A 13,964-nucleotide genomic window follows, 5' to 3' on the forward strand; every position below is an offset into this window, starting at 1 on the left:
TACTGTCTAGACGAACATAAAAGGTTCATAATTATTATTTGAGAATATAGTTAAGCAATATATTATTTGATAAAAGTGCATAAACAATTTTGGCAAAAACAAAAGTGCATAAACAATCATAAAAACTCTACAAAATAACTATAATAAATTATCGTTAAGATATAAATAAATACTTATATGAAAAATTTAATGAAAAAAGACTATTTATATTTAATGTTCTAATCCACAGTTGAATTATCTCTTTATTTACAAATTATAGTTGCTTTTGTTTCTTTGTTTGTGTGTGTGAATCAATCTTTATTTTGATTTGAAACAGCGGAATACAAGAAGGGTAATCTTACGGAATGGTTCTTTATATCTGAGAGGACAAAGATTAAAACAAACGGCCAGAAACAAAAACGTGTTGATCACAATGGAGGATACTGGCATTCAAAAGCAGTTACCAAGAAGATTAAAGTTAAAAAAGATGTAGTTGGCTACAAAACCACACTAAATTATTTCGTTGGCAAACAACCAAACGGAGAAAGAACAAACTGGTTAATGCAAGAATACTGGCTTGAGTCTTCTGGCCATAACAATACGGTATGTATTGTGTCTTGTTTTCCAAGTTATTCAGATTGTGATAGTTTTGTATTATGTTAACCTTTTTTTTGTTTGGTTTGTGTATGAAGGTGGATTATGCTTTGTGTAAGATTTATCTGAGTCCAACGGCACAAAAGAACATGAAAGAAGAAGACGTTGAAGAAGTAGAAGAGGAGGCTATGCAGCCACGTACTGTTGAAATTCAGCAACCGCAACCACCGCAGTTTTATCCAACCCCGTTGGTTTCACACCAACCGCAGCCGCTGCCGCAGTTTTGGCCTACCGAACTGGATTCATATCAACCGCAACGTCAAGATAATGAGTATCAAGAACCGCTCCAAGCACAGCCTCTTAATACTATCTATCAGCATCAATCGCAATGTCCTAATAATGAGTCTGAGTATCAAGAACCGCACCAACCACAGCCTCTTAATACTATCTATCAACATCAATCGCAACGTCATAATACCGAGTCTCAGTATCAAGAACCGCACCAACCACAGCCTCTTGATACTATAGATCATCATCAACCACAATGTCATGATAGTGCCTATCAAAATCCGCCCCAACCACAGCCTCTTGATACTATCCATTATCATCAATCACAACTTCATGATATTGAGTATCAAGAACCGCACCAACCACAGCCTCTTGATTCTATAGATCATCATCAACCACAATGTCATGATAGTGCCTATCAAAATCCGCCCCAACCACAGCCTCTTGATACTATCCATTATCATCAATCACAACTTCATGATATTGAGTATCAAGAACCGCACCAACCACAGTCTCTTGATTCTATAGATCATCATCAACCACAATGTCATGATAGTGCCTATCAAAATCCACCCCAACCACAGCCTCTTGATACTATCCATTATCATCAATCACAACTTCATGATATTGAGTATCAAGAACCGCACCAGTCACAGCCTTTTGATAATATCATTCATCATCAATCGCATCAGGTGCAGTTTTGGCAAGCAACATCTGGGTCACATCAAAGGCAGCTTCAGGATCAGCTCCCACAGTCTTGGGCAGCCCCTTTGGATTCATACCCACCGCATTGTCACGATATTCAGTACCCACAACCGCAGCCTCTTGATGCTATTGAGTATCAATACCTGTATCAATCAGGTCCATTAACAACGTATAAAAATGTGATTGAGTCTTGTACTGAAGACAAGTCAAATGGTGATATCAAAAAGGTATGTATGTTTAAATAGGGTTTGCAAAGTTGTTAAGATTGTAGAGTCCTGTATTTAACTTCTTGTGTTTCTGTGTAATAGGTGGATCATGCTCTCAAGATTCATTTGACGCCTCGGGGAATAAAGAGAGAAGTACAGGAAGAAGAGGATGAGAAGAGGAAGAGGAAGAGGAAGAAGAACGAAGGAGGCGATGAAGCACCAAAAGAAGAGCTTGAGCAGCTGATCAACTCTCATCAGAACTCAAACGATAATGATTCTTTTTTCACTGGCTTCGTTGATACACACCTACTACATATAGACATAGAGTCGTCCATCAGTAACTGTTGTTTGAAGAAATCTCCAGACGAGAATTGAAGAACATTACACACTCATCTCATCTGTCTATGGAGATCAGCTCAGTTCTTTCTTTCTGTTTTTGTTAACTCTTTATCAAGCTTTTTGGATAGCAATGGTTTATTTATGGCTTTTGTTATCAGTTGATCTGTGTTTCCTTCATTACACTGTTCTCTAAAACCAAGAGATATGTACTCTTCCCATCTTCATTGCTTTTCTAAATTCTATATTACACTAACTACACTAGTCATAACACGTGAGCTAACCATTAGCTTTCACTGTCATTAATCCAGCAGCAAAATACGTTCTGGAAAATCGCTTTTCAGATTATCAAGTTAGCAAAAGTTTGTATTTTAAATCTTTGATTTCAGCCTATCTATCTATCTATCTATACTATTAAAATGGAATGAGTCCTAAAAAATCTACTTATACAAGGTTGTTGGATCATTACATTAGATTTAACTATTTATTTGGTCTTACCTTATATGTCTCTAACTATATAAATACTTTACATAATTTAAATGAATTCATTTATTATTCGCTCATGATCTATTATATAACTACTCGAACCATAAATTTCCATGAATATATGACATATTATTCAAAAGTGTTTAAACATGACGTGATCATTACCACGTATAGTTCCATTAATAGTATTTTTTTAATGGTTTAGTTATGTTTAATAGGTATATAATTTGTATTTTAAAATTTAAGTACTCATTTGGTCCTTAGTTCGGTTTCTATTTTTTTGGTCCTCATTTATTATTTGCTCATAATCTATTATATAACTACTCGAACCATAAATTCCCATGAATATATGACATATTATTCAAAAGTGTTTAAACATGACCTGATCATTACCACATATAGGTCCATTAATAGTATTTTTTAATGGTTTAGTTATGTTTAATAGGTATATAATTTGTATTTTAAAATTTAAGTACTCATTTAGTCCTTAGTTCGGTTTCTATTTTTTTGGTTTCAAATATATAGGATATGCTCGGTTATTTATAAAATTTAGCTTAATTTTGATTTTTTTTTTCAGTTTAATACGGTTCAGGGCACCCGAGTAAATGTACCTAAACCTATACATTATCTATATAGAAATTATATAAAAAGAATTGATTTAATTTCAAAAATAATCCCGCACTTTCTAAACGCGGGTTAAAATGTAGTAACACTTTAAACAACCAAATAGTCGTAGTAACATATTAAATATTGAAACTACCTTATATGTTCGACCTCTAAATTATGACTGGTATTGTTATACGGTAGAATGGATGACATGACAGTTATAATTTTTGTAAAACAATATTTTATTATTTTAAATAACAAAAAATATTTAAAATAAAAACACATAAAAATAAGTAAAATCATATAAAGTTTAAAAATTCCAAAGTAATTTATTTTGTGTTTTAAAAATTGAAAAATATTAGTTTAGTAGTAAAAGTTAAAAATTTATAATTTCAAAAAAGAAATCAAAATATTATTAAAACAAAAATATTATAAATTTTTCATATGCTTCAATTTTTTATAATCTTTAGATTTGTAAATTTCTTAAAAATTTGTATATATACATATAATATTAACAACTTTACAGCTGTCCAACTTTACAAAAATGAGGTAAAATCAGAATTTTTCCTAACTATTTTGATTTTATATTTTTTTTATATATACCCTTATGTTTAACTAATCACAAAAATCATGTCTTGTGGATGTCTTGTGAAGAACCCTTCTTGGCTCTTGCAAAATCATCCACAGGAATTTGGAACTAGAAGAAGTAGCTATATATGATGAAACTGATACAGCTCAAGGCTTTCAATGCAGGGGATTACGTGCGTATGACGTCAATATATTCTGCAGCGAATGATGCTCAAGATGTTGCTAGAATGTGAAAGCTAATAAGACGCCATGATTTACGGACAGTTCCAGGCTGGAGTTGGATTGAGATTAATGACCAAGTTCACAAGTTTGTTGTATGACAAAATGCATCCGGAGTGAGCACTAATTTACAAAGAACTAGAGGAAGTAACCCGTCACGCCATTCTAGCTGGTTACAACGCGGAGGCAGGAGGACTAAAAAATAACTGGTTGAGCTCTCTCTGAACTGTCAGTTGCTTACAAAATGTGGTGTCAAAAGAATTCAATCGGGAGATTATTGTTAAAGGTAGAGTTAGGTTTCATCACTTAAATGAGTGAGAGTGCTCTTTATCTGCACAACTTATCTGCTTGACATAACATTCTTAGCTATTTAGGTTGATATGATCTCTAATCTATAAAGGTCTGCTTATTTTGTTTACTGGTGCTGCTTCAGCAGTGCTACCCAATTCTTCGTATAGTATTTAATATTTATGGTTTGGTATATCTGTTATCCTTTTTTTTTTTTTTTGAACACCAATATTATAAATGCGAAGGAAAACGGTCCAGCAGCAGAGAGTTAGTTGGCTGTGGCCAAGTACAAGACTGATTTAGCAAGTGAATCAGCCATAACATTAAGGTTCTTAGGAATAAAAGTAAACATAATGCAGTCAAAGGAGAGTGATAGATGCTCGATGTCCCGAGTGATTCCGTAGAGCTCTGTCGGGTGATACGTCGAGGTGATAATAGCCACGAGGGCTTGACAATCTGATTTTAAGCAGATTCTTGAGTACCCCGCTTCGAGGGCATGGAGGAGTGCTGATCTTACAGCTAAGGCTTCCGCCATTAGAGGGGACACTGTGTGATCAAATGTTGCCGTCCCCTGTAGTAACCGTTCATCATGATGATCTGTGAAAATCCAACCACAACCTGCCCTGTTTGTCGTCGCCTGCCATGCAGCATCAGAACAGCAGAAGATCATACCTGTCGTTCCTGCTGGTATAGTATTTATTTGGCTCTGTCCAAGTGGAGGCGTGGGCGAGCTTAGTTGGGCTTCCGTCCATTCCCTTGCGTTCTTGATTGATCTCGAGGTAATGTTCACAGGTAGAGAGGCTCTGTTCTCGAAGATATAATAATTATTTTGTTTTCCACGGGAATAGGTTATCTGTTATCCTCATTCAGGTATTTGGCGGTTCTTAAAAAGATTAAGAAGAGGCATGTGAATATACTACGGTTTGATTTTAGCTTGATGATATATGTATGAATGGGCTGCATCAACCATTAGTTTCTGCATGTCAACAGAGAAAACCTTCACATACACTACTACCATTTTGTACTAAGAAGATAACAAAACAAACTTTCAAACTTTTGTTTTCTTTCTCTTAACAATCTTGTTCTACTTATCTTATTAATTGATCAAAACCAAATCAGCCAAGCAAAAAAAACAGCAGCATTAACATACACATACAGACACGAACGCATGAGTTACACCATATTGGGTTTTGTGAATAACAAAAAAATGTAACAATCTTCAATCAGACCATACTGATATTCATTATGTGAACAACACAAAAGACTAGTAGTCACTGAGACGACTAGAAGGAAGCAATGGCTTTGGGAGATGAAGTGGCGTAGTAGCTGCACCTTGGCTTGTGGCCGATGTACGGTGAAGCCTGCAGCGGAAGGACCCTTCGTGCTTTGTTGGAGCACAGATGCATGTCTTCCCCAACGTGTTGCTGTTACCGAGCAGACCAAGCGAGTCCGTGGACCACGACTTTCTCATTGACAATCCTGTTTTGCTTTTGATGCCGTCTTCTTCATTCAGCACACGGCTAAACGGATTCTTGGTCTTTAATGACTCTCTGCTGCTACTGCTTGTCAAGCTCTTCCTCGGTTTCGCCTCCTCCATGAATCAGATCGTTAACTTGGAACAGGAACCTAAGATGAGATGGTTGTTTTAGATGAATTGATCAGATGGAAATAAACAATTTTTTACATATAAAAAGAACAAAGACGTGACTACCAAGTTCTTATATAATAATTATTATGTGTAGATGCTCATGAACGCGTAGGGAAATGTTTACAAGGTCAATTCAATGCGTGTTTGGTATTCCTTAAAGATGGCTCTCTGGTTTTCTAATACTAGTATTCACAATTTACACAAGGCACATAATAGATACAAACACAAATGAAAATTTCTAGGATCAAAAGTATATTAGTATTATATAATATTTAAAAGAAGGCAAGTATTTATATAAAAGAGGGGAAACTTTATTTTATTAAGAGCACTCAGGAAATTTTACCAAAAATTTGAGAGAAAGTTCTTAGACTTGAAATCACTAGACTTGGTTTACAGTTTTCACCAAGCTTATGTATTTATAGTACAAAGACCTAGAGAATATTCTTTATGTTTCACAAAAATATCATTTTGCAACTTTTGTCTTGTAATACTTATTTTAGTTATAATATTAACTACAAATTGCTTTGATTCATAAACTATTTTATTTATTAGTTCAGTGTAATTAATAAGAAAATAGCTACATTTCAATTATTTTCTTAATATGTGTTAGAAGTATCAAAGACTATTTATGAAATAGAGGGAATATTACAAAGTATATTCCTTAGTTATTTTCCTAAAGATGATTATTACACTAAAATTCTTACACAGAAAACTCTCTAACATTCACTCATTTATTTGACGCTTTTTTACCATTGAAATGTTTTACCAAGTCAACAATAAAAAAGAGGGTTCCAGAAAAGAGAACAGTCAAATATTCTCTTCAAACCATAGACCAAGGTTTCGCATAACAATCATAAAAAGTTATGTCACACTCTTTTTATTCAGAAAGAAGAAGACAATAGCAAACTCAGGGTAGGGTTCCTCTTATAACCAGGACAACAATCACTAGTAGATGATCAAACCCTTTTAGCCAGGAGGCCAGTTCATTTGGCGTCCTCCAATGAGATGAACATGAATGTGATACACCGACTGACCTGTAAAGCCGCACAAGAAGGTGAATAGCACCATTAAACATATGTCTCTTTATTTTATTTACCAATGTAACAAGCTATATATAAATACATACAGCCTTGAGGACCATCGTTGATCACAATTCTGAAACCTTCATCTAGGCCTTCTTGTTTGGCTACAAGCTTGGCAGTGTAGAGAAGGCGGCCCAAGATGTCGATGTGCCTCTCCTCAGCCTGCAAGCAGCATAACAATACGTCGTTAGCTTGTTTTTATTAATGAGATCAAAGTTCATCAGTTCTCATCCTTTAAGGCTAGCTGTAATTCTGCTGGATTTGTTTGAGTGGTTCAACTTAGAGAGGTGTAAGTGAATAAGGTACCTTAGAGAGGCCAGTTAAACCATCCCTCACTTTTGGAATGAGGAGGATGTGAACAGGACCCTGTGGAGTTATGTCCCTAAAAGCCAAGACCTGCATAATCATACAAAATGATTTAAGAAAACATTCCAGGGACAGTGATAATGAAGTATGTACTGAACTATAGAATTTTTGACAGTGGTGAAATCTATTCAGGAACAGTGACAAACAAACTTAAAATCCAAAGACTAGACAGTAAATACAAACCATATAACAGTCGAGAAGACACCACATTTTACTTGACATGCATAGGCATAGAAATACTTATGTCACATTTACACATTGGCTAGCTTATAGTATAAACAGATGTAGACATTGTATATGCAATAGAAGAAAAAGAGTTGCAGAATATTAAAAGGTACCTTGTCATCCTCAAAAACAACTGTGGATGGAATTTCTTTACTGATGATCTTGTCAAATCTGCTTGTTCCGACATAAACAAACAAAAATAAATGTTCAACTTCACAACTACACAACAGAGTACAGCCAAAACTTTACACACTGAAGATTATTACTTTCGTTTTTCAGATTAAAAAAAAAAAAAATCAATTCTTTCCATCGAAGCAGAGCAATTCCAACGGTGCAATCGAAGAAGAAAAGCTAGACCCAAATAAAATTCAAAGTTTCGATTTTTTCTCTACCGTTATTAAATTGCATCCCAAACAATCCAAGATCTACGACTCAGTCTAGAATCAAACAGATCGAAGGAATGAAAAAAAAGGAGGCTTTACATGGTGGGAGAATCGGAAGGAGTGGCGGCTAAAGCAGCCTCTTTCTCTGAAGCCATGACGGGAGATAAATGAGAAGAGAGGATCGATACACGGTGGCTCATCAACCCTAGATTTTATTTCTTTATACCATATCCGTCGTCGACTGTGCTACCACTTCATCCCGACAATCTGTTTCTTTCAACCAATCATACTCTGCCACGTCATACACACTTTTGTCTGTATCTCATTTTTCATTATGCTGTGCATAGTAGTAGGCTCTATAAGCCCAGAAAACATGGATAATTGGATAATTGTTTAAAAGAAATTAGATAATCATCAAAGTATAAATAAATACCATAATGCTTAATTCTTAGAACTAGTTATATTGATAGATGATAATAACACATCCTTAAGGCATAAAATACAATCACTATTCAAAGTAAGAAATAGTACTACTTTAAAGCTTAGGAATACTAATTTATAAACTAAAACTAATAAATCCCTATATCTAAATAACGTCATATAACTTCTTCATTAGCCTGTTTTTTTGATAAACGCTGCATTTAGCGTCAGCGTTTCCAAATATTTCTTTGTCAAAAAGACACGGACAGTGACGACGAGAAAAAAAAAGTCGACGTAACAGTAAAAGGAGTCGCCGTGGTGAGTCGTGATTGACGCTAGAATTTCAAGAGATCAAATATCTTAGGAAATTTGACGCTGCGTCTCGTTTATTTAACACCGGCTTCGGTGGTCTCTGCAATCATGCTTTTAAAGCAACAAAAATTACAGGGCTTTTGGAGACGTTGACACTAGACGCAGCGTTTATCAAAAAAACAGGGCTTATGTTATCTTCAGTTATACATTTTGGCTTGGTTCTCTACGTGCAAAACATCATTGGGTTAGCTAAACATCTAACCTTAGTCTATTTGAAACTCAGAACTTAGTGTTATTAGATTCAAGATATGAAATTCTCAATGCACCAGTAAAAATAGGATTAAAAAAACCAGATCAAGTAGAAAATATAGAATTTCTAAATGAAAATTGTTGGCCGGGTCTCGACAAGTACAAATACGAATCTTACATGTTGAGATTTATTCATGCACACAATCAATAAACAACCATACAATGGATATTTTCAATCAATTTTTGGTATCTACAAGTCTTTTTTTTTTTCTTCGAATTTATTTTGCAGATTTTTTCAACAGAAATTTGTGGATTTTCTCAATAGAGAGAATAATTTTTTTTTAACCTGCATAAGCACAACATTAGGAATGTTTTTCCCGCACTCCTCCATCGAATCTTTCTCAAGAGGAGCAACCCCTCGGCCCCCGATGCTCGATTGACGCCTCATGGCATCAAGACGCCGTTCTCTTTGGCGGAGGTATGGTCCTGACGGACGAGGATGGGGTAACGGCTTTCGGTTCATTTACTAGTAACCAAAGCTTAACCCCCCCCACCCCACATGTCGAGCTTTATACTCTGCTGTGGGCCATGAAATCTTCACTCCAACTGGACCATCTAGATATGACATTTGAGACGGACTGTCAACAATAGGTCAAGATTATAAAAGACAAAAAAAGAAGACGACTGGCCATCTTTATCGGTCGAATTTGAAGAGTTTTACCACCTTCACTCTATGTTTAACTTTTGCTTTATATGTTTTATCCTCCGTTCTTGTAACGTCCGAGCCGACAGCCTTGCAAAAGGTGTTCGCTCTTGCGGTTTAATCTTTTCCATGTAAACTCTAGATTTTCTAACTGGATGGATCATACCAACTACAGAGAAACCTCTTAATAAAATATGGAGCTTTTGATGTAAAAGAAAGTTATCTAACACTACTAAAAGTCGAATATGAAGAGTAAAGAGAGTGTCCACGTCGACCATTAAAATCAACCAATGAGGATGCTTAGTTTTTCCACGTCAAACCGAATGGGACCGGTCTTGGGCTGTATTTTTCTTAACCCTGAAAAACAAAGAAACATGTTGATCAAAAGCCCTGGTCCGATAAAGTCGGATAACGTCGTGAATCTTTGACGTCTCTCTTCTCTTCGCTCTTTGGAAACCCTAAATGAATCTCTTCGACAACTCCTCCCTTCGCCGTTTCCCCTTCCTCAACGGATCAATCAATCGACACCGTATTCATTAGTGAGCAATGAATCCTCTGAGTTTCACATTAATGGATTCCTTTCGCCTTATCCTCTCCACCTCTCTTTATAAGTCTCTTCTTTTCACAGAATTGTTACAGAAAAAAAAACACTCAAACGATGAATTCCAGCAGAAAATTCCAAAACGATCTTACCGCGAATAAACCAAACGGAAAAGACGTTGTCTCCTCAGAAGTCTCCGGCGATCCTAAGTCGAAGAAACCAAACGGCAAATCCGTTGACTCCTCCGCCGAGCCGCTATGTTCAATGATAAAAAAGGAAGAGGTCGTCTCAACTGGAGATCTTCCCACGCTCATCTCAGACTCCAACGAGCAGGTAACTCATGATTTCACTATACTTTATTACTCAGATCAAAATAGAAACAACTAATGGTAGTCACCTCCGCTACTGACTGCTGAAAAAAGATCAAAGCTTTATTTTATTTTTTTCTCTTTTCTTCTTTGTATGACTGCTAAAGATTTTTCATTCTGTGTATTAACTGATAGTTCAACCGATTGCTTTATAACTACGATGTTATCTTATATTTTCTTCTCTTCGTTTTTGTTCTCTGTTTCTTTTTGTGTGAATCTAATTGATAAAAATGTTCCTCTTGGACATGTAAATTGGTTTCTGACTGGTGCTTGAAGCCTTGAAGATATACCTCTGTATATTGACTTCTCTCTATGAAAAATTACTCTTCTAAAAGGATGAGAGCAGGTAACTAAATTTTTTAGCTTTTGAATATTTTTAGTTGTTGAATCTTTTACTGGTTTCTGCTTTGTAGCTCTCAAGCTGTTTTGATGGTCGTTACATGTTTTTGGATCTTGCAGTTTTCGGAAGCTCGATGGAGAGCTGGAAGATGCAGAGCAAAAGGTCCCGGAAATACATTGATGACAATGTTCAGATATATATGAAATTCACTAATTCAGTTCATGGCTATTGAAGAGAACGATGAGATCTTGAGAGGTCTATGCGGAGAAGACGGTGTTGTTTATGCGATATGTGAGTTGCAAGAGGAATGTGATTCTAGAGGCTCGTTGATCTTGAAGAAGTATATGGAGTTTAGGAAGCGAGCTAGGTTGGCTTCTGATATCAACAACTCTCCAAATTTGAATCTGCTTGCTGGTGGTGCTTCTGAAGGACCAGACCCGAGAGAAGTAGAGCTCTATGTGGAGGAGATACTCTCTCTGATGCAGTTAGGTGAGGATTACACAGAGTTCATGGTGTCAAAGATCAAGTCTTTGCGTCAGTTGATGCTGAGTTGTTACCAAAAGCTACGAAAGCGTTTAGAAATGGTAGCTTTAGCAAAGTGATTCAGGACGTGACGGGATTCTATGTGATACTAGAAGGGTTCTTTATGGTTGAGAATGTGAGGAAAGCCATAAGGATTGATGAGCATGTACCGGACAGCCTTACCACATCAATGGTGGACGATGTGTTCTACGTGTTGCAGAGCTGTCTGAGGAGAGCCATTTCGACTTCGAACATTAGCTCTGTGATTGCTGTGCTGAGCAATGCTGGTAGCTTGTTGGCTAAGGATTACCATGAAGCTTTGCAGCAGAAGATTAGAGAGCCTAACCTTGGTGCTAGGCTGTTCTTAGGTGGTATTGGTTGCATCAAGACGATGGTCGACTTAAAACCAAATCTCGCTTACTAACATTATAGAAGAGAGCATCTATCAAGATCACGAGTTCGAATGCCATAAAAATAGTTACTTTTAAATGCTTTCTTATCTAAAACATGATGAGCTAAAAGCTCATAGCTTCTTAATTCCCTAAAAAAAGTTCTAACACATTGCATTACCAATAAATCATCTTAAATTTTTTTGTTAGTTGTACAAATAATTTTGTTCCTTTTAGTAATTTGAAAACGTACTTGAATTTTATTCATTTTAACTGAGCTGATTATAAACCTTCTCAAAATTCATTATTTATGGATTTGGAAGTTCATAAACAGGTATACACAGTGGGTTTTAGCTCCAGATATACACAAAACAAGCATCTATACTCAAACTATATCAACATTCATTATATAGATTAGGCGACAGAAAAACATTCCTTATAGATTATTAAATTTTTTGATAAAAAAAAATAGATTATTAAATTATAATAAGACGAGAAACTTAGTTGGTTACAAGTCCCAACAATCAATAAAAAGGAATAATAGATGATGAAATTTCAAATATATGGAAAATATAATTATATTTTTTATTTACATGAAACTGGTTAACGGATGGTATTCAGATAAAAATCATATTTCCATTGTATCTTAAACCTTGGCATAAATATAAATTTCAATCATCTAAGAAGGCTCGACTAAAAATATAATCCCTCTGATCAATCTATTTGCCCCTCATTTTTAGAGAAAAAATAGATGAATACATTGGAGATAGTCTAAGACATGATCGACGTAAATGATCGACGTTGAAATTTCAGCTTTTCTGATTCTTACTATTCTAATGTTTCAATATAATTTGAATATTTCTTTTACTTTATAATATAATGATTTGAAAGTCTTTTTTGTTTCACTATATAAATTGTTTTTATATTTCAATGTAACTTTATAATTATTGGATATTATGTGGCCAATTAAATTATGTAAATTACTGTGTAATTGATTAAATTAATATATTAAATGACAGTTTTCTAAAGTAATAACTTTTAAATATTACAGATTCTAATTAATTGATTACATTTTGAAACAAATAGAGTAATCTATAAACTAATTCTATATAGATATGAGGACAAAATTGTAAAATGTTATCACTTTGAATTTCTCTCATTCTGTGCATTCCTAATTGGAATGAGATAATCAACATCTAATATTATGTTACCCTCAGTATATTAGAAATTGTCGAACCGTAAACCAATTAAGGATGATGTAAGGAAGACGTAAAGATGTATTTCCAGTTATCACAACTTAATTATGTCCATACTTTCTAATATTATAATATTTCACCATATTAGTGGCTAAATAAGTTTTCTCTAGCACAAATACTCACTCTATTCTTGGATTTTAAGTTTTTATATCTTATGATATTAGTAGTTTGCTCCAAAAAAAGAAACGGTCGTACTGTACATTGTAATTGGAGAAAGAAAACAAATAAAAATCAACCGAAGACTTTTAAGGTATATGAAACAAAAATTGGAAATAGCAATTCTTTGTAACTAAAGAATAAGGCAATAAAATTGTAAAAATACAAAATAAAACAAAAAAATATACACAGAAAGAAAGATTTAGTAAAATCGTAATATAATTTCCATAATTGATAGTGCTCAGTTACACTAAAAAGTCTTAATTTACAACATACACAGTTTTATTTACATCTTTAAATCTATTATCTAATTAAAATGATTCTAAAAAAAGTGTCAGCATGAAGAGTTATAAAATATACGATAAAATTTAATACATAACGTTAAAAATACATTATCACTGATCACTAAGAAATCATGTTAGTGTAATAAAAATAAAATGACAACACATTTATTAAAACCATAGAACGGCACACAACAAAGTGTTATTAAATATACAAACTACAAATTAAATATGTTCAACGCAAACACACATAAAAATGAGACATCATATTTGAATATATTTAAATAAATAATTTTAAATATATTATATTCTTGATAATTTTAAAATTACTTAAAAAGAAAATAAATTATTAAAAAATTAATATACAAATAAAACTAAATCAATATTTTGTATTGTCAAAATAATAAATGAATAAAAAATATATTATG

The 13,964-nt window shown here is 34.2% G+C and overlaps 3 protein-coding genes and 1 long non-coding RNA gene across 4 annotated transcripts; 1 reads left to right on the plus strand and 3 right to left on the minus strand.

Annotated features, from left to right (window-relative positions):
* Positions 1-4,563: 4,563 nt before the first annotated feature.
* LOC103863343 lies at positions 4,564-4,965 on the minus strand. Its single transcript, XM_009141093.2, has one exon. It carries the CDS (start codon positions 4,963-4,965, stop codon positions 4,564-4,566), a length of 402 nt encoding a protein of 133 aa, XP_009139341.2.
* A 373-nt stretch (positions 4,966-5,338) lies between these two features.
* On the minus strand, positions 5,339-6,335 carry LOC103863099. Its single transcript, XM_009140846.3, has one exon. The coding sequence runs from the start codon at positions 5,890-5,892 to the stop codon at positions 5,560-5,562; it is 333 nt and encodes a 110-aa protein (XP_009139094.1). The 5' UTR covers positions 5,893-6,335; the 3' UTR covers positions 5,339-5,559.
* A 251-nt stretch (positions 6,336-6,586) lies between these two features.
* LOC103863100 (adenylylsulfatase HINT1) lies at positions 6,587-8,346 on the minus strand. Its single transcript, XM_009140847.3, has 5 exons — positions 8,099-8,346; positions 7,730-7,787; positions 7,332-7,421; positions 7,070-7,187; positions 6,587-6,977 (listed from the first exon to the last, which is right to left on the minus strand). The coding sequence occupies exons 1-5, from the start codon at positions 8,197-8,199 to the stop codon at positions 6,910-6,912; spliced, it is 435 nt and encodes a 144-aa protein (XP_009139095.1). The 5' UTR covers positions 8,200-8,346; the 3' UTR covers positions 6,587-6,909.
* Positions 8,347-8,579: 233 nt separating this feature from the next.
* Positions 8,580-13,467, plus strand: LOC117133738. The gene is made up of 3 exons (XR_004457738.1): positions 8,580-10,222; positions 10,312-10,938; positions 11,052-13,467. It is a non-coding gene; the product is annotated as an uncharacterized LOC117133738 (long non-coding RNA).
* The last annotated feature ends 497 nt before the right edge of the window (positions 13,468-13,964 follow it).

This window comes from Brassica rapa, chromosome A04, assembly GCF_000309985.2.
Source record: "Brassica rapa cultivar Chiifu-401-42 chromosome A04, CAAS_Brap_v3.01, whole genome shotgun sequence".
NCBI lineage: Eukaryota > Viridiplantae > Streptophyta > Magnoliopsida > Brassicales > Brassicaceae > Brassica > Brassica rapa.

Bases quoted from the DNA above. Each gene is read 5' to 3' on its own strand.
- LOC103863343 (XM_009141093.2), bottom strand. From the start codon at position 4,965: ATGATCTTCTGCTGTTCTGATGCTGCATGGCAGGCGACGACAAACAGG.
- LOC103863099 (XM_009140846.3), bottom strand. From the start codon at position 5,892: ATGGAGGAGGCGAAACCGAGGAAGAGCTTGACAAGCAGTAGCAGCAGA.
- LOC103863100 (XM_009140847.3), bottom strand. From the start codon at position 8,199: ATGAGCCACCGTGTATCGATCCTCTCTTCTCATTTATCTCCCGTCATG. The intron at 7,788-8,098 runs GTAAAGCCTCCT...CGGAACAAGCAG, and splicing joins CCTTCCGATTCTCCCACCAT to ATTTGACAAGATCATCAGTA. The intron at 7,188-7,331 runs GTACCTTATTCA...TGCTGCTTGCAG, and splicing joins GTTTAACTGGCCTCTCTAAG to GCTGAGGAGAGGCACATCGA.